The sequence below is a fragment of the Magallana gigas genome, chromosome 5, assembly GCF_963853765.1.
Source record: "Magallana gigas chromosome 5, xbMagGiga1.1, whole genome shotgun sequence".
NCBI classification, from domain to species: domain Eukaryota; kingdom Metazoa; phylum Mollusca; class Bivalvia; order Ostreida; family Ostreidae; genus Magallana; species Magallana gigas.
Window position 1 is genome coordinate 14155424 of NC_088857.1, and position 27601 is coordinate 14183024.

Genomic DNA, 27601 nt, shown 5'->3' on the forward strand with positions numbered 1-27601 from the left:
GACTCAACATTTCTTATACTATTCTGAAGCAACTGTCATAGAATTTGACAAAATTATAAAAACTTCACAATGCAAGTAAAGATTTTTGTGAAACAAATTCCAAAATAGGATGCAATATGTCTTTTAGATGTTCTACAATATGTTAGAAATTTGCATGGCCTCCATTTTGTACTGCACACAGCCTGAGTCGCAAAACACAAGCCCACCTACCATTTACTGTATGTGTGTGGCCCCAGAGATACAAGCATAGGGAATGGAGTGACACAGTTCATATGCAGTTACATTATGAATACTTTAAATCTGACAGCATACGTGTAACATTAATGTCAAAATACAAGATAATGTTCATACTCCATTTTGTTTCATTGCATTCAAAAGTTTCTGAGCTGGAGATACTTGACTCTTGTTGTTCAGTTTTCTTTTGAAATTTGGAGTGTATAAGTTCTCAGTACTCCAAGTTGCTGCAACTGAATTTTACCATTTGTTTTCATTCAAAGGTAAATCTTCTCAAAGTAGTGATCAAGGCAATGGCCCCAATTTTTCTCTTATGGGTAAATTTTTCAATCAGATTCTATTAATATGAGTGATTATATTCAGTGACAGTGGTATATTTTACATTTAACGAATTTCTCAATTTTGAAGCTGAAATTATTTGATCTTTTCCTGAAATACAACATTTAAAGCTTTGATTCTGATGCAGCTCTTATGATTTGCCATAGATTTAATGTTTACAATTCTGAATTGGTTGACAATTCATGCATTCTTATAAGATTACACATGATAGAGTTACTTGAGTAGATTGAAATACTTCTATGGCACCAAGCTTAGGGTGATATTCTCTGCTATAAGCCATATAATAAGACCTGTATTGTAGGGATATTTGTTTAATTTACTAATGATGATTGAACAATTTTTAAATTGTTAATAAGGTTTCAATGCATAACTAGTATAAAACCTTTTATAAAGTTCCTTAAAACCAGGGTAACACATATATTAAACACTTAAATGGAAGTAATTAAATAAGTGATTTAAAGACTTATTGGTTGTAAATGAGTACATAAAGTGGTATGAAGAAACTTGATCTTGATCCTCTCTTGTTTCATTACATTTCAGTAACACAATACAAATGTTACAATACTATTTCATATAGACTTACACCAACTTAGAAGGCAATGCAAGGATAATTTCTTGAGTTTTGACAAAACTCTAATGGTTAGTATCAGCTTCCATCTTTGAAACAATATAGGTACGGTAAAACACCTTCCCTCTTTGTCAGTGAAAAGGTATTGGGGATCACTCCATCTCTCCGACAAACCCTTCAAAGCTATCTTGCTGCTCTTTGCTGGATTAATGATCTGTCAGTATAATGGGCATCCCATGTTTCCTCTCACAACCTCCTCTTGATAAACATTGGGACTATATACCTTTCTTCTGGGAATAAAATTCAAAAGGATTTTTAGTCAGTAACTATTATATATACTTAATATTGAGTTTTGCTAGAAACAAACTGAATTCCTCTTTAAAAATGATGTGAGATGTAGCTCAGCTAGGGTCTTGCATGTAAAACTAGATACTGGAATTGTGTTAGATACAACTATGAATTATGAGTTACTGTTACCAACTTATTTTGCCAGCAAGTAACAGTAAACTAATTTTTAGGCTTTAGTGAAAAAATTTTGCGAGATTCGCGAGAGCATCGTGGTGGTGAATATTTCTTGCAGTGTAAAAGCTCTTGGGTTGTTGTATGGTTGTAATAATAACATGGGTCTAGATAAAGCTTACTTGCAAAAGTTAGTAGTTGCAAACCAGTTCATCTCCAGTAAATCGCGAAATAATGTTGTCGCGAATTAATGTTGGTTTACAATACCCAATAAAATATACATGTACATGTATTACCAAAATTTGAGCTTCGGTTCTATAGACTTTATAATGAAGATACTTACTGGTAGATACTTATTTGACTCTGCAAATGGCTTTATTATTAACCACTATCAGTACAACCAAGTTTTCCACATACCCAGTTCAGCTGTATGGCAACAGTGAACAGTCCAGCCTGGATCTTTTAGCCTTAGATAAAGTGAATTTTATGCTGAGCTGAACTTGGCAACAAGAGAACACAGTTTAAAGCAAACTTTGCAGTAACAAAGAAAAAGTGAATTAATTGCTCTAATGAAAGTGATTTAAGTCATTTGTACGTCCATTATACATGAATTAGGAAATAATTTTACTGTGTATACTTGCACTTGTATAATAATGTAAAAATTCATTGTTTTTGGTATAATAGTTGTTTGATACTTTATCCACTCTTACATACTAAAAAATACCATATATCATCAGATAAATGAATTTGCTTTAAACTAATAGTGAATCATTCTCTTAAATTTATACAATCAATTCCTTATAACAAGTCTCATGTTACAATTAGATTTAAGCACCTCTGTTTGACACTAAATACTGTACTATCAAGCTACAATTGAAAGGGTTCTGATTACTACTGTACAGTAAACAGCATAATGATCATGACCTAAGTGAGCCTCCGTGCTTTTAATAACAACATCTATTTAATATTTTATTTTTTACATTTTCAATGTCGGTTCTTCGATTGCATATCATCGTGTGTGTATTGCTCTAACATATACACCTTGTGCAGTCCACATGGCTTTTAAATAGGGAACTCCTGATGGGCTTTAACACACAGATTGATAATTAAATGAGATGTGAAGTAAATAATACAAGGGAGGTTTACATATAATGACTGATGTAGGTATGTGACATTTGCTATGTATTGCAGGAACCTGTCAGGCGAGACCAAAGTAAATTTATCTGTTGCTCAGACATTTTTTTTTTAAAACGCACAGTCGGCATACAGATTGCTTTGTTATCGTTGCCTGGATCAGACATTTTGACAGATGAATGGTGTTAGATCATATTGTCATTCAGTTTAATTTTTTGCCCACCAATTTCTTTCAATTGAGTAGTATATTTGATCGGATCTTTTGATAATTGTCAAGAACTTTTGATAAATGCCCCGATGGGGGGAAGCTATGACGTCTCTGCTTTTTAAAAAAAAAGATGGCTATTGAAGAATCAAATCCTTCATGTTGACTAACACTGGTTTAAGGAGACAAAAGCCATCTCATCACACCTGTGGCAAAGCCATTAGATTTTCCTATAGTGGCTACCTAAACCTATCATTGAAGCACTGATTGCTAAGGGTTCAAACTTGTTGAAGTATGATTTTTTTGTTCAGGATTCACAACCACATATTGAATGATGTCTCCAGACGAACTCAAAGGCCTTGTGGAATTTTCATTCCTTTTGAAATCAATTTAGCACATGAAATGTTTTATAGAAACATAGTTTTTGCTGCTTTAGTATGGCAATTAGTTCCACTTCCTGGAGTTGACCCTTGATCTGAACTCTTCAATCGTTTTCTTTTCTGTTTTTCTTTTATCTTGAAAATGAATTTTAGGGTTATAGTTCAATCTCAAATCTGATTTTTTAATTTTTTTCCTGATTTTCTTTTGTTTGGGGGTGAGTGTTGAAGGAATCTTCTTCAGACACTGATCTATGTTAGAGAAAAAATATGGTTTCTGTTCTGTACTGGTATAAAGACCACATGGGGTTTTTCAATTTTTTAAAAACACTTTTAAAATATCTCATAGAGATATTGTAAAAACCTCAATCAGTTTCATAAACTAATGATTTACAGATCATTAGCGCTGAATTTTTAACCAATTGTGCAGTATGATCGAGACACAACAATTCTGCAAGAAAATAAACATCAATTTTTAAAAAACCCAGTTAATTACAAACCCAGAGGTGTAACCTTCTTGAATTATGAATTTAAGGATTAAATAATGGAACCAAAAGGTAAAAATGATATCCAGTAGCATGCATCAAAACAGTCCCAAAACATTCTCATTATAATTGAAAACTCCTCATAATAATTTTAAAGAATCAATGTGTTTTGTAGGTATGTCAGCTAGCTATGTAAATAGCATAAAACGGCATAATTTTCAGACAGAATTTATTCTCTCTCATTACATTTCACTAAATTATGCGCAACTTAAAATGTTTGTATGTTTAAAATAATGATCATTAGCATATTTTATAAATTACTTTCTGCTGTGTGGCTTATTATTTTTTTCTAAAAGTGGTGGTTTAAGAAAAGTTTTTAGTGTATATATTGTAAACGAATGTGTTCCTTTTTAATGTTATGTACTAGCTGCTTTGAAAATTAATTCCAATTGAATGTATATAAAGCCTATGTATTACTGCATTATTGTATCAAAGGGGTGTTGCAAATCGAGTATCTGTAATAAAATGCATCAACCATATAAAGTCCAAACATTGAAAATAAGATACAAAAACGACTCTAAATTTCGCTTTTTCGTCTGCGATTATTAAAGTTATGGAAATGGATGGCCAGACATAATGAATTTTAAATGAGGAGATTCTTTACAATAGCACAATAAAAGTCCTTCAAAGGCATGCAAAGAGGACTTTAAAAATGAATTTCTCCCATAAAAGATGAGATGTGCTTGAGATTTAATGCATGTATAATGGGTGCTCAGTAGCAAAATTGGGGCGTGACATTCTCTTCTGTGGGCAAGGGATGCTCAAGAGGGGGAAAAAAAAGACTGGATCTATAAGGAGAAACATTCAAATTTCTGAAAGTTATATGGGTAGGAGATCGGCCCTATATAGAAAGACGGTAAACGTTCTGGCCCATGATTTTGAAACAGGCCGAAAGTAATTGGACCCGCAGGGTATACGAGAGATGTCGCTAATTTATGGCGGTGGCTTTAGTACACTGTTCACAGGTAGTAAAAGAAAGAGTGGTTTTGTTGAGACATTTATTGAAGAAGTAGCGATATTTTACATGATGGCACGAACACATAGCTATGGTTGTTTGCATTCGAAACTCTATCCCTTGTACAGATTTCTCAATTATACAAGGGATTATGGACTGTGATGTCAGTTCACAGTTTTGAAGCTCCTCGCTTCTTTGAAAACCCCACCCCCTGAGGACGTTGGGTATATAATCTCAAACCACTTGTAATGATCATGAAAAGTTCATAATGGGTAGACATTTAAAAAAAAAAGATTTTTCAACAATTTATTTCTTTTCTATGTGTAATTTTGGTAGGCCGCTAAATAAAGGAGAGAAAAACCAGTAAAGAAAGATAAAGTATTCTCAAATTAATTAAAGATAATTAAATTAAAAAAATATGATGAATAGAAAAATGAAAAATTAATCAGCATATAAAAAGGTAATGTATTCTAAATTTAGCATGTTGATGCCAGTAGCCTACTGACTTTTACATGGTGGTGTAAGCTTGTTAATGTCAGAGATTTGAGAAATGTCTCCATGCAAAAAAATTTGCTCATTGGTGATGTGTTAGATATATTACTTTAAAATGATATTAAAGTATGTAATCTGTAAAGCTATTATACTGGTTATATGTTCTCTTTTATATAGAATTGATAATATACCTATATTAAATTACACTTTCAACGTATGCCACTTGTTGCCAGTTAAAAATATTGTGTTAGTGTAACCTCAAATTAGTATATTTTTCTGAACTTTAGTAATATTGCAGTTCAAATATGATGAATAAGGAAGAAATAGTTTTATGTGGTTTTTTTTTTACAATCTTCAGGCAAGAAAGGTTATTAAGTAATAAAACTTTTATATGAGTTACTTCCCCATGAAGTATTGTCTCCCTTTGAATAATGCACAATTTGTATGCATTATTTTATTCCCATTATACTGCCTCCATTACTACTTGATTTTACAAGTTATCTCAATATTCATTGATTTCATCTATTTTTTCATTATAACCAATCAAGCAACTATTCTAACAAGATAACACATGTAAGATCACACATATAAGCTCTATGAAATTGAATCCAGAATTGACAACAAAATAATATCAATACCTATATACCACTCAGTGGCCTCAGGAGCAAATTGAGAGTTGGGGGATGGGGGCTTAGACTCATCAGAAATCTTGAGAATCCCCCCCCCCCCCCAAAAAAAAGGGTTATGGTTATGCCTAACTTTACAAAAAAAAGTGGGGGGGGGGGGGGGGCTTAGCGCCCCCACCCCCAGCCCCTCCCCCCACAGTTCCGATGCCTAATTTGTCACTCTTTCTGTGAAAGAAGCTTCTTTTTGGCCAGTGTTGTTAGAATTGAGCCATCATTGTTTGACTCTCATCAATCTTAAAACTGAAAGATCATATTGCATTACAGGTACTGCCTCTTTACTTTTATAGAGATGACTGCCATGCATATGGTTCTATGTTCAAAATCCAATTCAGATATGAAAACAATGTTATCATGCTGTTCTTATTAGGTTGTTTAAATTTTTGGTATTATCTTATTCATTAACACAAGTATTTTTAGGACCACCAGAGTTCAATTTACATCTGCAGATACCATCAACTCTCATCACTCTGGCTGCAGGACTGATATTTCTAAATCAATTTTTTAAATCTCTCTCTCTCTCTCTCTCTCTCTCTCTCTCAGATCCCCCACAGTCTTGTGAAAGTTATTTGAAATTAGGGATTTACCATCATCAAATACGTGATTTATTTATTACTGTAAAATTTACTTACCAATTTATATAACAAGGAATTCAGAAAGAAGTTTTCAATTTAATACTGATTCATTTTATCTTTATTTAAACTACCAGAGAAAACGCTTCTTGGGATTTTCAGAGGAATATATAAGTGTATAGTAATATGCAATCACAGAGAGAAAATCTGAGCTTGCAACAAAAAATGCTCATAGATAAATGTAGAACTGATATATCCAGAAGGCAGACACACAGCAAATCAGAGAAATATCCCTCAACTTCCACATGTGTTAGCCTGTGTGAGTTTATTTATCAGAAAACATCCTGGATTTTTTCCCCCTCCCTGGCTTGCAAGTGAGCACAAATGAGTCTAATCAAACCCCTCTTGATAAACTCTTTGCGGGAAGCTGTTTTGTCAGTTGACTTGAAGAATTTGAAAAAAGGAAAAAATTCAGTTCCACACCGTGCACTTTTCAGCTATAAATTTTGTCTTAGTATCAAACTTGACTGTATTTATACCAGCAAAATGTCAAACATGTTACCGATATAGTTTTGAGGTTTGTTTTTTCAAGGAGTTTTAAGGCTGTTTTGTTATTTTTTATCAAGCTTATACTTTAACTGAAAACATCTGTTTTGCACTTTTGTTTTTAGGAAATTTAAACAAAGCCATTCCATGTGCTTCTCTTTCTTTCTCATCATTCCTCTCAAATTGAAATGGTTCTGAAACTTCGAACAAATCTCACTTAATTATTTCTTAAGACACCTTAATAAGATATATGTATGCATATTACTGGAAAGTCATTCTAAATATTTAGAATGAAAAAAAGTAGTTTTCAATGCCAATGGCTGGTGATATTGTATTTAAATTTAGAAAAAGAGTAAAACCTCTATACAACATTATTTCAGTTTTGACATGTGTATGTTAATATAAAAATATCAGCATGCAGAGTTGATACATATATTGCTGTATATTATGATTTTTCCCCTCTCATTTTAGCTGACTCGTCTTCAAAGACCAGGCGTCCGACAAACGTCATCCGCCCGCCGAGCAATCTTCCGCGAGTGGATGAGGAGCCAACCACATCGGACCAAACACGGGAGGTTGAGACTGTTGACCGGGGGGTGGGGCCCACCCCACTGCCTCCCCCAATAGACCCCAGACTCCATCAGCAGAGTCCTTACTATGGTGTCCAGCCCTTGTTAGACCCTAGAAATGGATTGCTGGATTATCCTTATGGTAATCTTCCTTACTATGGTAAATCAGATTGGCCAGGGCCATTTGAAGTTGAAAAAAACTCTCTCTTGATCTTGGTCTCTCTTCAATATAGCAAAAATGAAAAAAAAATAAAAGGGAGGGGTGAGGTAACTTAAGGGTTTTTTCCCTCATGTAAGGGAGATAACTTTTCTAAAATAAATGATTACTTTCTCTCGATTGATTTATCGAGTTAACAGGGGATTTGTGTTAGTTGATGCCACACAAGGTGTGCAGAAAATTGTATGCATTTTAATCATAATGGAGATTTCTTTTTTAAAAGTTCATTATCACATCAGAAGCAAAATCCTACATGAGAAAACAGAGAGATGATAGATTTAAATAGAGTGGATTGGCCAGAAAGTGAGATTTCGATCAAAAGCGAGGTTGTTTGACATTTATAGCCCTGTTGCTGGAACGTGAAAATTGTTTTAGCAAAATTTACATAAAATGCTCAAGATATGTCTTTTCAACAGATTTCACTCTTACATGTAAGTTTATAGAGCAGTGATAACGGAAAGTGCATGTACATTGTTCATATCTGTAAACCAAATCTTCTATAGCCAATAGTTTCCAGTCTGCTCTGCTCCCTGGAGTTCGAAAAACCTTGGGTAGTGAAGATGGTAAACCCACTCTGTACTTGATTTGCCAAATCAGATTTATTTACAATAATTTTGTAAGCTCACAAGACATACAGAACATTTCTGTTGGCTGTAATTATCTGTTGTAGCTTTAATGAACAAGTTATTCAACCTTTTTTATACCGGTTCATGTATTACATTACATGTTTCAGTAATAGATGCACAACTTTTGAGATATCTAGGATTAAACTTTATGGATGGCAGTATTAGGTAAAGTTGCATTGATTTTTTTTCCATTTTTACAGGCTTCAACATTAATCCCTATAGATACTACAACATCCCTTACCCCATCAACAACCCAATACCACTGAACTCGCACACACTGGAGGGGCGATATCAGTGGCCTCAGCCTGGGCCATATCATCAACCTATGCCCCCTGGGTAAGTGTCGAGAAGGATCACTGTTTTACAAAATGGGTCTCTAGCTGAAGGTCTTCTGATCAACAGCACAAAGAAAGTTTTATTCTTTTTGCATTAATGCATTATGAAATACATATATACATACAGGGGTCATACACTGTTAGTTGTATTAAACCCAAAGACAAGACTATTTTTCGAAGTTTTTTAAGACGGTAGATTGAAATACATATTTTTTTACTTTAAGATCTTGTGTGGAATAATTTAGTGGTGCAAGCTAGTACGTATGCATGTACTAGAGAAAATTTGTACCATTATCATGGTTATTGTCCATGGTGTTTTTAAGAACTCTTTGGCTTTCTGACCGAAACATATATTTCCTCACTGGAACTAGTTTGTGGAATCATGGAAGCACCAAAGTTGCTTTATATAGCAATAAGGTCAGAGATAGTGTGAAAATCAAGTCTGCAATGACCAGTTTAATGTGTACTGGCAGTAAACGGCAGACATAGATGGTATCAGACATTTTCTGTATTATTAGTTCACACACCTAAATACAGCTGTATTACACTAGCAGGGCTATGAAAGTCATCCATAAAGCCCTTGATAGTAATGGACTGTTATGTCGGCCCCATATCGTGATCATCTCCATGCAGTCATTTCAAGTCATTCACCAGCTTTACCCTGGACTTCCAACATGGCCGGTAGATTTACTTGTACATTGGTGTCTCCTGTCATAAGACATGCTGAGTTTTTGTTGAATGAACTGAAACAGCCGTCTCTGTTTCCTTAAATAGCTTTGTGTTCTTGGGGAAATATACTGAAAACCAATGGCTATGTACAATGTAGATTGTTTGAGGGCAATATGGAGTCTTTATAAAGTGATGAACAAGTGATTTTCATTGGTAAATGCTTAACATGTGACTTGAAATTCATTGCTCATAACATTTTACTTATCTGGTTGGTTATGGTAGGGACAGTTGGTCATTTGACATGTCCATTATTCCATTTAGTCTTGTATGAGTTTTTGTATCATTGTTATTGTTGATTTGTGGATTACAGTTATGATGATTTTAGCAATATTTACAGTGTAATGGTAATTCTTAGCCAATTGTACCAAAAGCTGTCAAGATCCCTGACTGATTTTTCGATTGTTGTTTTAAGTCCCTTCAAGAATCTTTCACTCATACAAAATTTCTCAAAAATATCAATGGACACTAAGACTTTACAGAAGAAAAGCAAGGTTTATATATATATCCTAATACATGTCATATCATACTATAACATGGTTGTCAGGTAATCATTGAACAATTCTTTTAAAAGTTCCAAGAAGTATGGATTCAACATCCAGGCATTCAATATCTGTTTATTTATATTTAAAGGGGAAGGAAAATTATCCAAAGAGTGATGCACAAATAGCCTTGCAGTAATCAGTAATCTATTCAAATCAGTGTAATGTAGTAACAACACTTGAATAACACTGATCTTATCTTTTAATATGAAACTTTTAAAGTTGTTTTCATAGTTAGTCTACCTGTTTAATGCATTTTACTTTGTAAAACAATGTTTCTCAACCTTCAACTTGTAAACGAACATCACCTACATGCTCTGGGATTTTCCCTTGTGTGTGTGCGTGTGGTTGGGGGGGGGGGGGGGGGGTGAGTGGCTGGTAGAATGATAAATAAAAAGATATTCGCAGTAAAATTTAATAAAGAAAAAAGATATTTGGTGTAAATTTGAGAGAAAAAGATTCTTGGTGTCAATATATGTATCAGAATCATATAAGTATGACCTTGTTTGTGACTTTTTGGGGGCGTGGTCTTTACAGTGTCTGTATGTCTGTCCATTCCAGCATTCCTCACAGTCCCCTGTCGGATGTTCCAGGTCTCAGCTTACGCAGCCCTTTATCACGAGAACCAGTCACCAACCTAGCGGCCCGCATTCACTGGGAGCAGCTTCACAGGAACTATTTCCAGCAGAGTCCTCACTCACAGCGACGATACAGTCCGTCTAGCTTACCAGGTACTTGAAACAGAGAGTCTGATAAACATCTCCCCGGGGTATCAGAACTGTGGGAGATCTTGAAGACAGAGCGATCATGTTAGAAGACAAAAAACTAAACTCAAGAACAACAAAAGGCTTGGGTTTATTTTTCAAGCGAATTTTTTTTCCTGAAAGGGGAAATTCAGTAATAATATCATTTTCTTTTGCTGATACAGATTTGAATGTTTTGTCAGAATATTGTACTAAGAAACCCGTGAGTAAACGCCCTTCATAGTGAAAAACTCCCAGTTGGGCTTAATAAAATCAAGTCCCAAATAAAAAATTCGCTGAAGTTGTTCTAGAATCTGTCATCCATTTTTCCAAACTGAATAAATTCAAATAAGATTGTACAATATTTATTGTCCATGTGTGCCATTTATCAGTCAAGAAAGACAAGTACCATCTGAGTTATTAGAACCTTGATATAGTCAGGAATATAATTATATCATATATAACCCATAATGCTGCTCCTAATTGCTGCACAATAAATCTTGTGATTGTGGAGTTATGTATCTTTTTTTTCTGGTTTTAGGTTTTCCATTAGGAGGCCCGGGGTCCCTTTATGGTGATTATTCCCCTAGTCATGTTTCACACAGTGGGAGAAGCATGTTTGGGGACATTCCTCCCACCCCAGGCAGTGGAAGTATAACCCTCCCTGGATCTTTGGAAAGTAAGTTTGGTCCTAATATTATAACCAAAACAGAAAAAGACTGTGTTTTTATGTGGATGTGTATAGAAAAATACCAGTGCTCCTATCAAAACCATCCCCCTACCAACCAATCTCTTTCAAATTTCCCTGAAATCCTCCAAGCCAATTCTATCATACTTCCGTTTTTCACCTTTGCTGAGTCTAAAAAAAACTGCTGAATCACTGAAGCTGTTCTAAAACTCATGAGCAAAAGAAAGTAAAAAAAAAATTGTTAGAAGCTTACAATAAATTTCACAAATTTATGGTTTCAAAACTACTGCTATCTAAGATGGCAGCTTGCTTTGCTAGAAAGAAAGTCTGCCATAAAAATCAGCCCAATCAAATCATACGGTCACATAGCCTGAAAGAAAGGACATACTATTCACCTGAGACTTCAGGTAAGGAAAAGTGGCCACAAAAAACTGATATAAACACCTCCATGTCATCAATGTCGATTAAGGTATTGCCTTTATGATTTTTTACGGCTGGAGGACTCTCTCTCTCTCTGCACTGAGAGACCTTCGGCAACATGCTCCGTCAACCAAGGGTGGAAACTAAGGCCAACCTGATTTATGTTACAGCCAGGTGTGTATTTTACCTGGTAGAAGAGAAATAAAGGAACGTTGGACAGATCATCATGTCCCGCGACCCCAGCGTTTGTCAAATATCTATGTAGATTATCTTCATTGTTCACTGGCATGGTGCTAATGGCAGGTCACTTCTATTTGATGTGATGACTACAATATAGGGATGTGGCCCTGATAGGACAACGAATATGAATTTTATAAGGCGTGAAACTTTTGATATGTGGGATGGGGTCAATAATTTGTTCCTTTATCTTTCTTTGGGCAAAAATTCTAAATTCAAGATATCCACATTTGGAAAAATAGGGAAATCCTACATGAAACATTAAATTTGCAGAAAAACACTTTCTGATAATCATTTTGAAATTGCCCAAGATCAATATAAAACAAAGTTACAGATTATTTTCAAAAGTTGGGAAAGAAGATGAAATTTTAGTATATGTACATGTAAGTTAATATGTTCAAATTTGAAATACATGTATTCTTTATGAGAATACAACTACGATTCTCTTTAAATTTTGTTCTTATAACCAATATATGTACAGTTAATCAAATCTTTCTATTAAACATAAATAAAGAAGATTGCTTTGAAGTAAAGATGAGTTAGTTTATATTTTGCAATGATCAGTTAACGATGCCCTCTTGGCTCTTTTCTTGTATAGTCCGAATATATACAATGCTTTTTGTCATTTCTTGACTAGAAAAAAGATAAATTGCAAAAAACAGTTTTGGTCATCAGTGTATATTGGTATAGACATAGTGCAAATCTCAATCATGTCTACAAAACCTTCAGTTTGACCTCAAGTCAGTCCTCATGGAGAGGTAGCTTGTCTAGGAGACATAACCAGTCCCTTAAATCACCGTGTTTATGGAGAGAGTTATGGAGAGAGTTATACGGGCTGATTACCAGGAAGGTGGTAAACTACAGCCTTAGATCTATGTATAGAATGAGACCACGACCAGTCTGTCCCGCCGGGAAAAGTGTGTTCACCACAGACTCGGTGAAAACTAAATGTCTGATAGAGTAGCATAACGTTATGCTAAAGTCATTAATTTCCAACAACTAAACCTGCTAGCAGAGGTGTATTGTTTCACATTATGATTTTTTAAGACCTTGTAGCTTCAGACTTTTGCATGCAGAGAATGAATTTATTGAATAAAAGTACATGGTACATGTATTTGAATTAAAACATCAGTATGAGTTTGTTCAAAATCAAATGAAACTACTTGGTACTGAATTAACTGTACCCATGACTGATGAATCAAAAGCCCAAAATTTAGACACATATCATTAATGTATGTACTAAGCTTTGAAACAAAATGATAGCACAATATAAAGAGTTTTAATGTACTTTATACATGTATTGTAGGTTCGCGTCTCACGAGCCCCAGACCTAGCATTGTGGGCCGCAGTAGGAAGCGAGCTCTGTCCCACTCACCGATCTCGGACTTCTTGGATATTCAGAGTCTAACTCGAAGCTCTGAGGGGTCGCTACAGTTTCCTCCCTTCAACCTGAGTACTCATAATTCCCGGAGCTCCAGCGCTGCCAGTGGCTCCTATGGCCATTTGTCTGCAGGTGAGTGTGTCAGGTTATACAATACACAGGAGATTTTGTCATTGATAGAGGGGATTTTTTTAATATTTTTTTTTTGATATATAGTTTTGATAATTGGCAAAAATATCATGACATAACATTTAAGAGTAAGTATACATCTCAGGACAAATTTATGATAATTATGAATGCACAATGGTTCACAGTCTTGAAATTCTTTGAAAATTGCTTTAATTGGTCTTAAAAAAACAATACAAAGATTTGTCTTTCAAAATAAACTGAATTGTGAAATACCCTCTTCATCTAGTGTTCTACTTTTTTATGCAGTAATCATAATACATTTCTGTTTTGATTGAAGGTTTAGAAGTGTTTAAAAAACCTTTACAATATTTTTGTAGAAAAGTTTGATCATTAAAAATCTGACAATTCTGTGAATGGTTGTTGAATAATCAAAAGCCAGCTTCCTGTCCTAAAAGAATTAAATGCATTGGCCTCTGGCAAGCTAAAAGTCTTCACCAAAGGAACTTTTAAGAAATTCTATCCTGTGTAATGGAAGTTTTTAGTGCACAAAAAACACAGACTGATCTAGTTTCTGGGTCTTTAGGGTTAGAACGAGAAAATGATATACTTCATAGGTTTTTAATCGGGATGAAGGGAGCAAGTCATTTGAATTGACAGTGTTGATTGCTGAGTGGAGTCTTTGATTGGTAAACCCTTCAGAATTAATTATCGTCTTAATGATAAATGAATTTGCCACAGAAAAGAAAGATGGGGAAAGTTAAGAGCTCTGGATAACCATCTTGTTGTAACTATGGAGAGTATTGTGCCATAAAGCCCCAATTCTTGGCAACATCCTGCTAAAAGATTTGTTGAAGAGTGGCATGCATCTTTTAAATGTACAGGAAAAAGTTGTTTACATAATGCACAGACTCACCCAAGCTTAGAAACCACACATATGGTTTTATCTGCGGAAGATCAGATTATTTAATGTGCAAATTATAAAGTGTAATATTGGGAGAGAATCTGTGGCACCTGCGAGTTCTTGATCGTTTTATGTGATACAGTTGATCTTCATGTCTGGATCTGGGGGTTTTTCTTCCACTTTATCATGAGCTCTTGTTTTCATAACATAAGCAGTTATTAACTATCTGTTATAACTGTGCTTTGAATTTTCATGGTTGATTACTAAATGTTGCTTGAGAGATATAAGAGTGGACTGGTTCTCCTTTGCTTGGCCCCACTTGCCGTTTGGTGCGTCTGCTATATGGCACCCTAGTGATTTATGAATTGCATCACAAATTCAAGGGTGCCTGGTTTTTCTGAACTTCTTCACACAAGGTTTTCTACCTACAGTAGTTGTACCTAGTTCCTCCTCTAGTATTTGTCTGAAGGATAATGGCTCTCTAAATGGGAGGTTGGAATTTGCTAGAGTGGGGTCCCCTACAGCACTGAATAGAAAGGGCTCCACAAGGGGTGTTACATGCATTGGGGTTCTTTTTTTCTCTGTGGTAGAATGTATTATGTCAAGCATTTAATTGCAGAATAAATAAATGAGTGTAATCGAATAATCAGATAGTTTCCACCATTTTATAGTGCTATCACATAATTACCAGGCAACCGAAGAACTGTTTATTTGGTAGGAGTTTTTTAAGCTGAGATAGATCTTCTTTGATGTTGAGCTGGAAATCATTTTGTATGTCTAATGGACCTGATGGAATTTCTTAGAGTTTACAGATTTGTTATTTTAACAACATCTGATCTCAAGTGGGGTTCCACCAGGCTTAAACAATTTGACTGTCTTTTTCTAATTTGGGCTTTCGTATTTGTATAACGATCAAAGTTCACTCGCATTGAACACATACAGGTGCAATCTCGAAGACAACTCACAGAACAACTCTGCAGTGGAGAAGGCCTATTTTCTTTTGTTTTAATTGCCTTCTTGTTTTTACTAATTAAGTGATGACTAATGGAAAAGCAAGTTCTAGAGAAAAAAATAAACATCTTCCCATGGTACTCCGTTTGAAGATTCGAGGGGAAGATAAACAGAACTTTGTTGAGTTTGCTGTACTGTTATCTCTAGCAGTTACAGGCATTCTAACTTAAAAAAAAAAACAAAACGGAACAACAAAGAGTGCATGATATCTACGGGGTGTTTTTTTTAAAACACATTTTACATCCTCTTTGTGATTCAGTAAACATTGCAAAAGCCTAAAATTATCACAGAATTTTTACAATGAAGAGGACTTATTGTAATCGATATCAGTGTATAGGTTCCATGCATTCACAAATTTATCAAAATTATTTCCAAATTATTTTCAGCGTCTTTGGGGGCAGTTAGTCCTGCCCATCAACCACAGCTTCCTTACTTCAGACCCCCTGCTGGCAGTATGCAGGGCTCACCATTTATACATCCCATGATGCAGCAGTCAATGATGCCACCTGGTAATCGGATGCACCAAGGTGGGCCTATGGGGGTACCTCCCTCATCGCAGACCTCACTGCCTCCCCAGCAGCCCTCGGGGAAAGGGGACCACTCACAGGTGGGTACTCAAATATTGAATACATGTAGTCCTCAATATTAACAGCCCAAAACCCAACAAAACACATTCATAATGGGAAACAACTATAACCATCACACAGCAGAGATCATCAGTAGGTAAATGACTGGAGATTTTTTTTAGAACACATGTCCTCCTTACTATTAACAGCAGAAAAAAACCCCACATTGAGTTAAACTAAATTTCAAAGGGAAACAACTGTAACCAGTTCACATTAGAGAGCTAATCAGTTGGTAGAGTAGCTGACGAGGGATTAATTGTTTTCTCCATTCAGTTGCATTACATAGACCTATATATATATACCTGGTATTCCACAATGATTATATACAGAAAACAATAGATCAGTAAAAGCCATTGTCAATAGCACTGAGGAAGTTCAAGTTTCAATATGGTTGTAAATTTACTGCTGTAACGATTGTATTAGTTTTGTATGAACACAAATCACTTTGATCATCTACTGTGGTTTCACCAACATTCGTTGAATACCAATTTTCGTGGATTTCGTTGTTAGGCTGGTCCATGAAATTTAATGTTCATTGAAGTGCAATCTCCACTAACATTTCGTATTTATATGATCTTGGGCCACGAATTTACGTATTCTTGAAACTGTGATTTTCAATTTATCCACGAAAATTGATACCCTTGAATATTGATGAAACCACAGTATACCAGGTCTTGGTTTTATCTCTTTAGTCGCAGATTTCGACAACGACAAAGGAAGCTGGCAGTAGTGTGGTCAGTAGTACAGTAGATCCCAATCCCATAGAGATCAAAAGGTCAAAGATCAAGAAAGAGGCAGAATCCCACCACGGATCCCATCGTACGTATCTTCCAAGGAGTGCCCATTTAGGGATTACTATAAAAAGGAATAAATATTTGCGTAAATTGCAACAAGCAACCCTCGCAAGTTAAAAAATCTCACTTTTATTTTTCAAACAGTTATAGTCTATATGAAATTATTGCAAAAGTTTGTTGCTCTTGATTATATTCTCACAATTCGATGAAAAGCAGTGGAATTAAGAACTTGCAAACAGTGATTTATATGTTACTCTGAAGAGGAAAGAAAGATAACTCTGATTTGTTTTTTGGCTGTAGGAGACCTTCGAGGTGTGGATGATGATGACGAGAAGCCAACTATCGACTCTCAGGGGAAACACATCCCGGTGGAAGGAGAACCAGACTTTGTGGAGACCAACTGTCACTGGGAAAACTGTTCCCTGGAGTTTCCAACTCAAGATGACCTAGTTAAGGTAAATTTATTATTTTAAATATTGTATTTTGCTCCTTTATACATGAGAGGATTTTCATTTGTAATGAAACTGGTGCATGAAAGATACAGCAATTTTAGGGAAAAAAGAACTCAGAGAGCAATAATGTAGACATTATAAAGCATTAGAATGTTAAAGTATCTGTATTTCCAAATGCATATACATGTATATTTTGCGTTTCTTATACATGTATTGTGAATAGTTTGTGTACAAAGTTTAATTCATCAAGTGTTTGTTCTGGGAGTTAATTTTTCCACTGAATAGAATTTATTAGTCCCCTACCGGTTTCACCGGAGGGGACTATAGCTTTCCTCTGCGTCCATCTGTCCGTCCGTCCGGCTGTCCATCCGTCCGTCCCTCCGTCTGTCTGTCCCACTTCAGTTTTCCACACTTTTTTTCTCTATGCATTTGAGGAATAATATGAAACTTGCTGAATAGCTTCAAAATGTCATATCAGATCAAGTTTACACTTTTGTAGCGTCTGGTTGACATTTTTTCGAGAAAATTAATTTTTTATATTCCAATTTTTTAATGTTCGGGTTCGTTATCGGGTTCGGTGTGTATTGATTAAACGAGGCCAGTATGCAGTCAGTAATAATATCGTGCGTTACTTGTACCATTCCTTTTATCATTTCTAACAAACAAATAAATTCTGTAAAATAGTGACAAGCATTGTGTTGTAAATTTAATCGGCAGGGTTTTTTTTTTGTATTATTGCAATCGGGTTCGTTTTTGGGTTGGGCTGTTTAACTGTTTGGTTTGATTCGGGGTACAGAAGACAGTAAGAAATGATATTGTGCATAACAGTGCATTGTTTTCACAAATTTTTACCAGCGAATACAGAATAGACTTGGCGAAATTACAGGAGATGAAATAAAGAGTATTATTTTACCTATTTTGTATTTAATTTCTATATCAACTATATAGTTTTAATTTCCTCTGTTCTTTTATCTCTGATTAAAGCATGACATCTCGTTTACAATAGCTCTGAAGTAGTTGTGTGCTTGGAAGCTTAAAAGTGGCTGTATGTACTAACACATAAAAATCTAGGGGACGTGTATTGCTTATGCAATACTCTCAGAATGCTTGTTTTTCATTGTAGCATATAAATATTGATCACATACAAGCCAACAAGAAGATGTTCATCTGTCGCTGGAAGGAATGCAGTCGGGAGGAGAAACCGTTCAAGGCTCAATACATGTTGGTGGTGCACATGAGGCGCCACACAGGGGAGAAACCTCACAAGTGCACAGTATGTTGTATTTTTATAACCCTCACCCCCCTCCAGAAAAATGATAAAATAGAATAAGTGTTGATGTTTGAACCTAGGCCTTCAGTAATATATGAAATATGTTTCTCTATAATGTGTGTTTAATTTGAGGAGTATTGACGTAACCTGTCATGTACAATACCTCAACGTATTTAAGAATTTAATAAAAATGCCTAATAAAGCATCTCACACCATTTAAGTAGAAATTATATTAAAATTGCAACTCTGTGTTTTTATTAGTTTGAAGGCTGCTCAAAGGCGTACTCTCGGCTGGAGAATTTAAAGACTCATCTCAGATCTCACACGGGAGAGAAGCCGTACATGTGCGAGTTTCCTGGCTGTACGAAAGCCTTCAGCAATGCCTCTGACAGGGCCAAGCATCAAAACAGAACGCATTCTAATGCTGTGAGACCTTTTGAATACTTTCCATTTTGAGATATGTAGACAAAAAATATATTTTGCAGATAAACACAGTTTTATGTATTTTTTTGAAGATGTATTATAGGCAATGACATGAAAAAAAAAAATTAAAAAAAAAAAATTATGCAAGAAATTATGATAAATTTTCTCTTGAGTTTCAACTTTTATATATGAAAACGAACAATATTGTTGTAGAAAAAAACCCCAATAATGATTATTGAACCTGAACAAAAATTGTTAATGCATTACATACATGTACATGTTGATAACATATTCCTATTGTAGAAACCCTATGTGTGTAAGGCCCCGGGCTGTACGAAACGTTACACCGATCCCAGCTCCCTCAGGAAGCACGTGAAGACCGTCCATGGTCCGGAGTTTTATGCCAACAAGAAACATAAAGGTGATGGTACGTGTAAACAGGAGAGGAGAGAGGAAGGAGACCAGGTGAGTAGGGGTCTGTGTTGTAACTGACACAGCCATAGGTTCAAGATCAAGCTAATGAAAAAGTTAGCACATTTACTGGACATTAGCATAAGTCAGACATTTTGGCTCAGGAAAAAAACACTCAAATAGATTAATTTCAATAATGTAAATGATATTTTTTTTTAGATTTAATGTAATGTGAAGTGAACTGGAAACCGTTTTACTGCAAGTTAAATACATGTATTGAGATTAAGCAAATTTTATAGTTCAGTAAAAAAGTAGTTTTTAAATGCCAATCAAACTGTACTTTATGTTATGATGGGCAATCTCTATTGCAGGATACTGACAGAAAAGATGACAGTCACAAGAAGGTAGAGGAATGTCTGACAGTCACGCCCCTACACACAGGGGGAGGAGAGAGACGTCAGTCTCAGGACAGTGTGGGAGGGGGTGGGGTCGGACCTCACCATCACTCCTCCCCAGACAGCAGTCCCGAGGTGAATGTCACCTGTAACAACCAACCAGATCTCATCGATGACCACACCTCTCACATGATTGACAGGCACGGAGACTTAGAGGAGGAGGAAGACATTCCAGAGCCAGAGGATGTTGAGGTGGGTACAACCTTCCTAACTTGTTTTTTTAATGTTGGTCAGGTGTACTTCATACCTGAAGTGATAAAATTATAGAATTTAGAATTTTGAATAAACAAAGAGCATTTAAATGCTTCTAGCAGACTTTGATTTTTAGATTTCTACATTGCAGAAATTAAAACCGTGGTTTTTTTTAAAGATTGTATCATCATCAGATTTTGACATCATAACATATTAATAACTTTGATGCAGTCATTGAGGGTTACTAGCTTATACTGTTTTTGATTTCAGATTCATGGGACTACCGCGGTTGTAGCAAGAACTAACAGGATAAACACATCTAGAACTCTGCAGCAAAAGTTGAAGAGTCTACCTGGCAAAACAGCCCTACCTCAAATATCCACATCAGGTAAGGACGAACAAAAAGAATAATGGGTATGGTAGGGAAAATCTTTGAATGTAAGTTTTTCATTAGCATTAAATGTCAATGACTTAATTTATAAAAAATATATACATGTATATATACAGTACATGTAGCCATTTGGCCACAACCCAGTATTGGTTATTGGTTCATGATTTATTGAGAATTGACATGAACATATTAACAAATATGGTAAGATGTGATGAAAGTGTTTATTGCCCTTGATTAAGATTTGCATAACAGGTTTTGTAGACTATCACACTATTTCTCTGAAAGTTCTTTTTATGTTGTAAAGAGCATTCTACCTTTGCTTTAAATTTTGATAAACGTTTTTAGTAGAATAAATTGAGTGTAATATGAACTTCTCAGTATATAGGAATTGGAAGAGTGATCGGGGTCTCTCAATTTTGTGTTTATGTGCAGGTAACCAGCAGTGCACCCAGTCTCCCTTCACTGACCTCAATACAAAAGGACTGCACCTCAAAAACCCGCAGATCAAACGCCTGACTCAAGATCTCACTGGTAAGTGTTAATGTTTTAAGTTCAAAATGCGACGAATATTGTGATTACAAATTAATGCTTCTGTTGAATCAATTATAAACAATGATTGTATTGACGATTTTGTCATAAATTGGTTAAAGGTTCAAATGATCAATGTACATCATGTTAAAATTCAATTACAATAATGCTATTCTTTTTTTCAGGTCGTAATGAATTGGTTCCAGGAAACATTTATGGTGTTGGGCGTCGGGACAGCAACACAAGCACACTGAGTTCATACATGTCCAGCATGCGCTCTGAGTCCAGCCCTTTCATGCCAGGCAGCAAGTTCTCCAGCAGACGTTCTAGTGAGGCCTCCCAGATATCAGCCAGACTCAGCATTACAAACTCGCCTTATGAGTACGATATCACTGGGAATATCCCCATGCATGGAAACGTGCCCGGTCACAGTCGGCGCTCAAGTGAATCTAGTAACAGTAACATCAGCAATATGGCTGCTCAGTTCTCTAAAACTCACTTGGGAAGCCAACCGAACCTTATCGTGCAATCTCAAGCTATTACGCTACGCAGCCCACAGAGCAAATCCCGCGAGCGAGTGCAGCGGTATTTGTCAGCTAGACATGACATGGATGGAGTCAGGACGTGTACACCTTGTAGGACACCTCTGCCGCATGAAATTCCCAACCAGGAGAGGAGGAGGGCTAGTGATCCCGTGAGAACATTGGATCCCAACTTCAGTGCACTTAAACGTCTGCAGAGGTTCCACAGCCTCAATGTGATGAAACCTTTACCCGTGCCCCAAAGCATGAAGTCTTTACTTACAAAAACAGACTCAAATTGCACTTTCAATTCATCGAGGAGTAGCATAGCTACAGACAATAGTGTGCAAGAAAATGATGAATATGAAAACGGAGTGGAGTTGGACACCGAGATGGAGCTGCTAGAAAAGATGATCAACGACAATGAGGACATGTTGATACCAGACGACATGCAGCGCTTCCTCAACGAACATTACTACCATGTGGATGGATCATTGGCAGACACAGAGGTGGCAGCTTCCTCCAGGGCGAGTATTCTCACTCAGGATATGAACCAGGCCACTCCTCTCCCAGGTGATATGGACGCCAACATGCAGGTCAATGGTGGTTACTATGGCAACCACCCCGGTCATCAGGAAATGATGTACAACAACGCAAACGGCATGCAACAATATAACAACACAAGGCCGCAGATGTGTGGTGATGTGAATCAAAACAATATGCAACAAAATATGATGCAAACTATGCAACACCAAAATATGCAAATGATGGGTGGTAATATGCAGATGAACTCTATGTGTAATCAAGGATACAGTGGTTCACAAGGAATGCAAGGAAATGTTCAGAATCTACCTCAAGGTTCAAATATGATGCATATGCCTCATCCTCCTAGTTATGATAATGGCTCTTCCATGTCTTCCAATGGACCAGTGCCCCACCCACCTAATGTTCCCATGCCTCATCCTCCAAATGGTCCCATGTCAAATAGCCCAAACATTCATTTACAACATCGAAAGGTATCACAAACTTCACCCCAAAATCAAATGTACCCAACTATGCAACAGAATATGAACCCTCAAATGATGCGAATGAACATGAATCAAAATATGAACATGAACCAGTGGAATTCTATGAACAGTACAAACCAAGCCATGCCTAATCAACAATTCATGAATAACCCCCTATCATCCCCTACAAATATGCCTCATCCCCCAAACATGCCTAAAGTGTTGCCCCAGAATGCAATGCAACAGATGGGTGGCATGATGCACCAGCCTCAACCTCCAGTCAACAAACGAGAGTCAGAGAGCCCCCAAGTCCAGGTGCCACACATAAGTACGTCCCACATTCCTCCGCGGGCCAAGGGCAGAAACCAGATGGTGATGCGCCAACATCATCAACAGATGTACGGCAACCAACCACAGCCACATCAGCAGCAGCAGCAGCTCATGTACAACCAGAGCCAGTCGGGCAACATGATGCCCCAGCCACCAGGTCCACAGATGTACCCCCAGAATTCTCCCAACATGATGTACAGGCAAAACATGAACATGGAACCACAAATGCCCAATGGGCAACCAACACAAAACCAGCTCATGCCTCAACCTGCTTACCCAACACAGATGGAAATGTCTCCTGGATGTAACCAGGTCACTAGTTCCACTGATAGAAAAGAACCCCAACCCCCTCCCCCACCCCAGCAACCCCCACCCCCGATCATCGAGGAATTCATGGAGAACATCAACTCGATCTCCTCAGAGAATCTGTTGGACAACATGAGTTCTATTTCGGACATGTGCACACCGACTGCTATGAGCCTCCGCTCAGCTTCCCAGTCCTCACTGAGGTATAATCCCTCGATAATGAACTCAAACAACATGGTAGTGAATGATATGAGCTCTGTGCTCACACAGCTAGCGGAGGAGAATAAATACCTAAACATGAGGCATTGATGATGGGCTGGAATGTAAAGAGCCAGGAATTTTGACTGAATAGAAACGGAATACTTGGTATTCACTTGTAACTGAATGGAAAGGAAAATTTCAACTTGACTGAAAAGAAAGGGAAGGAAAATTTCCCCTTGGATGAACAGAACAGGGAATTTCAACTGAATTGAAGTGGAAATTTCTTCACATCAGTTGAACGGAATGCAAAGTTTAAAAGAAAACAAGAGAAAAGCAGATATTTCCACATCAAAGGAGGAGAAAACAAAATATTTTACTCTCAATGGAAGAGAAAGATACATAGTGAGAAAAATGTACTCAAGTCAGGGTTTACAAGATTGAAAGATGTGTTTTAATGTGTTAACGAGACTAGGAAAGTTGTGTTGTTGAATGTTGATAAAAAAAAAAACAGGATTGAAAGATGAAATCTTTCTCCATTTCATATCTAATTTTTACTGGATTCTGAAAAATGGTGACAGGACATTCGAAGACTTTGCTTTGTGAAAATGAAAGTCATGTTAGGATGAAAATCATAGTGCTATCATTTAAATTTAGTGCTGATTTGTTATTAATAATGTTTGTGTGAGATGAAACTCAAGGAAGTGCCAAGAAAAAAAACCCTGTTTTACATGTATAGTGCTATACATTTTGATCGTTAGACTTTCTCAAGGGAAGTAACTCTGTAGAGCATTTGATGCATGAGAGAAAAATTGTTTTACTCTGAGATAAATAACAAACTGGTGTTGGTGCTGAATAAGATTCAAGTCTTCCTTCAATTTGTATTATACGAAGAAATATTTTTCCACCTTTTATGTGTCACACAAGGAAAATTGTTCGGAGTATATGTGCGTTATTTTTCCTATTAAATTTGTTTTTTAAAGACATTTCTCGTCTCACATTAGATTTTATCATGTTATCATTGTAATAGATTATAAGAATATACCCCCTTTGTGAATTAATGTCATACATTTTATCTCCCTTTTTGATTTTTCACCATGAGCTTCTATGTGTGGAAGAGGTCATAATGTCACTTAATTCTCATGTTTGTAAGAGCCAGTCAATCTATTTTTACAGTACTTTTCACACATGGTTTCAAATGTATCTCAATTAATGATTGACATTGGATTAGGAACTATAACTGTTGCCGCTCAAAGGATAAGTCACAAAGTGCTCTAGAATTGTTTTTATTTCATTAAAAGAGCTAAATGCATGTGTATGAATATTCAAATCTCCCAGGGAAAATACTTAAGAGTTGTGTACAAAAATACCTGTATCAAAATTTTATGAAATTATACAGCTGAATATATTTTGATTTTTTTTTTTATAAAATAAATAATACTTGTAATTACTTTATGGTTATAAAAATCATATTGAAATTCTTAAAGAGGATTGGATGCTTACAATTTATTTACCACCCTTATTTAATAATTTGTTGGTATTATAAGGCCAAACAGCTCACAGTTTGTCTTTAAAAAACATTTTTATCTCAAAATACTCAATTTTTTTTAACAATACTCTGATTTTAATTCATTTCAATTTTATTCACTCTCCAATTTGAAATAAAATGCAATAAATTTAAAAGGTAATGACATCATGCTGTTCATGCATGTTTATCTATAAATAATCAAAATTTCATCTCAAAACTCCTTTTTTTAACTTGATGAGTATACCACAGGTGGTAAAATTTATTTTTTTAAAAATAGTGTGACTCCAATATTCATACCTGTTACATGTGTAACCTTGCAGTCATTTCATCTACCAGTATACACACACACACTTCATTTTTTGATCTCTTCTTGTGGGCAGCAATTAAAAAATATGCTATCACAGATTAATTCTTGAATCATTTATATATAATTTTAATACATAATTATGCTTTTTAAATATAGTGTAGATTTGGCCTTTTTTTTTGCTGGTTAAAGGATCAAAATGTTTTATTTAGGCTAAATTTTAATTGAAAAAATGCCAATTCAATTTATTAAAAAAATTTTTAGCTGTCAATTTCTTTACTTTCTTTTTTATATATTAATGTGCAAGATTTTGAAAAAAATTTATTGTAATCACATAACTAAATATAATTCTTGATCTAAATGCTCATCACAAAATCTTTTTATCAATTTATTCTAGTAGCAATGCAATACAGGGTATATTCAAGGTCATTGACTGTACAGGGTAAATTTGTTTGCAGTTAGCTCCCTTCTGCAATGAAGCTGATTAGAGCTAAACTATACATGTGCAGATCTAGAGGGGGTAGGGGTTTATTTAAAGTCATATTATGAAATTCCTGAAAATAGGCCTCGGACCCAACTGGAAAACAAAATTCCTCATTTTCCCCCTCACCAGAAAATTTTTTCTGGATCTGCTCATGCTATAGAACACTTACGGTAAGTGCATGGTTTCATTAATGGCTTTGTTAGTGCTTATTGTATAATCACAGGGAAAAATCTCACTCTTTTTGTATTACAAGTTTTTGTAAATGTTTTTGAACATGCATATAACTACAATGTTATTTTGTCTAACATGCAATGTGTTCATAATAGAATCTCACAACGACGAATCTTTTGTCATATGATATTGTAAGACTATAGTGCCATACATATTGGACTTACACAATTAAGGTAAATTTTTTTGTTTCATATTAGGACATAGAATATAGGTATAAATAATCAATCAGTTTCTAGAGATTTTACATAACGATGAACCACTTTGTGAAATGCATATGAAAAACAAACTTACACATTTGATTCTTTTATGTATCATTTACCTGAGATTTTACTTTAGTAGCAAGTAGGTTTGGGGGTACTGAATCTCAGTTTGCAAAATTTGGTGCATACATGTAGTTATATTTTTTAGGTGAATTAAAACACTCACATTGAGATTATATTTTTAACCATTTAATATTGTTATAAAATGACATTGAAACAGAAGTTTTAAACTATTATATTGAAAGTGCTATTATATGAGAGGTTGTATGAATGTCATTTTCATCTCACAGAGGTTGTTTATATACATGTACAAAATGTTTACATGTCTATATATACCTATATTTACATTTTATGCATTGGAACTTGGAAGGATGTTGCATGTATTTTATATAGCCTCATTTTCAATGTATGTTGATGAATGGTTTATCTATGCAAATTTTCAGTAAACATTTTTTGTTGAAGAATACTTGTTACTTATTCTCTGTGATTGATTTACTGGGGGAGATTTGTTCTTTTTTTTAACTTCATCAAAATGTTAGTGAAATGTACAATGTTTTATCAAGTTGAATATATGTACATGTCATAATATGATTCAATAAATTTCTAATACAAACGTCTCTGCAATTTCTGTTTATTAACTAGCATACTGTGCACCACATGTACAGGTGTCCTGTATACCTGTGTAAATGTACTTGGATAAACATTATACAGAAGTACACTACATGGTACCTGATTAGTATATTCCCTGATGTGACTGCAGTCTTCTGAATGATGAAAAAGAATTAAATTAATATCCTTGCTTCACAACAGGCTGATCAAGACAACTACAAACAATTATATTGCTTACCTACAAGTACCAGCTTCAAAAATTGTGAAATAACAACTCTTCAGCACTTTTTACCAATTTAATAATGCACAGTGCAGTGCATCATAAGGGACCCCCCCCCCCCTCCTCCCAGATAATGTATCGCACATTTTACAATACTTTGAATATTGTTCAGATCTAGCTGTCCATCTGACCATAAAGTATTATAACCATGCATCACAGCCATCAAATAATGCATTTGACAGAACATTTTCAAATGAAATTGTTATTCAGTGGATCTTTCACATTAATCAATCTGATTAAAGGGACTTGGACACGATTTGACTTAAAATTTTCAAATTTTATTTTTCCATTTTCAATGTTTTTTACTGATAAATATAGAGGTTTAAAATGCTATGTCAAAATTTGAAAGTCAAATATCAAGTTATAA

At 35.4% G+C, this 27601-nt stretch overlaps 1 protein-coding gene across 4 annotated transcripts in view; it reads left to right on the plus strand.

The window, feature by feature from the left end:
• LOC105322770 (zinc finger protein GLI4) overlaps positions 1 to 26962 on the plus strand; it is a 52715-nt gene extending 25753 nt beyond the window's left edge. For 3 of the 4 annotated variants that reach the window (XM_011421652.4, XM_011421651.4, XM_066083951.1), the window contains exons 3-17: positions 7581 to 7838; positions 8722 to 8857; positions 10686 to 10855; positions 11409 to 11546; positions 13519 to 13725; positions 16021 to 16241; positions 16953 to 17079; positions 17355 to 17509; positions 18630 to 18779; positions 19038 to 19202; positions 19503 to 19664; positions 19982 to 20257; positions 20528 to 20645; positions 21081 to 21179; positions 21362 to 26962. In XM_011421652.4, the coding sequence (XP_011419954.3) occupies positions 7581 to 7838; positions 8722 to 8857; positions 10686 to 10855; positions 11409 to 11546; positions 13519 to 13725; positions 16021 to 16241; positions 16953 to 17079; positions 17355 to 17509; positions 18630 to 18779; positions 19038 to 19202; positions 19503 to 19664; positions 19982 to 20257; positions 20528 to 20645; positions 21081 to 21179; positions 21362 to 23649 (4670 nt within the window). In that variant the 3' untranslated portion in view covers positions 23650 to 26962. The remainder of the gene's footprint in view (positions 1 to 7580; positions 7839 to 8721; positions 8858 to 10685; positions 10856 to 11408; positions 11547 to 13518; positions 13726 to 16020; positions 16242 to 16952; positions 17080 to 17354; positions 17510 to 18629; positions 18780 to 19037; positions 19203 to 19502; positions 19665 to 19981; positions 20258 to 20527; positions 20646 to 21080; positions 21180 to 21361) is intronic. The other variant, XM_011421654.4, reaches the window with a different exon arrangement.
• The last annotated feature ends 639 nt before the right edge of the window (positions 26963 to 27601 follow it).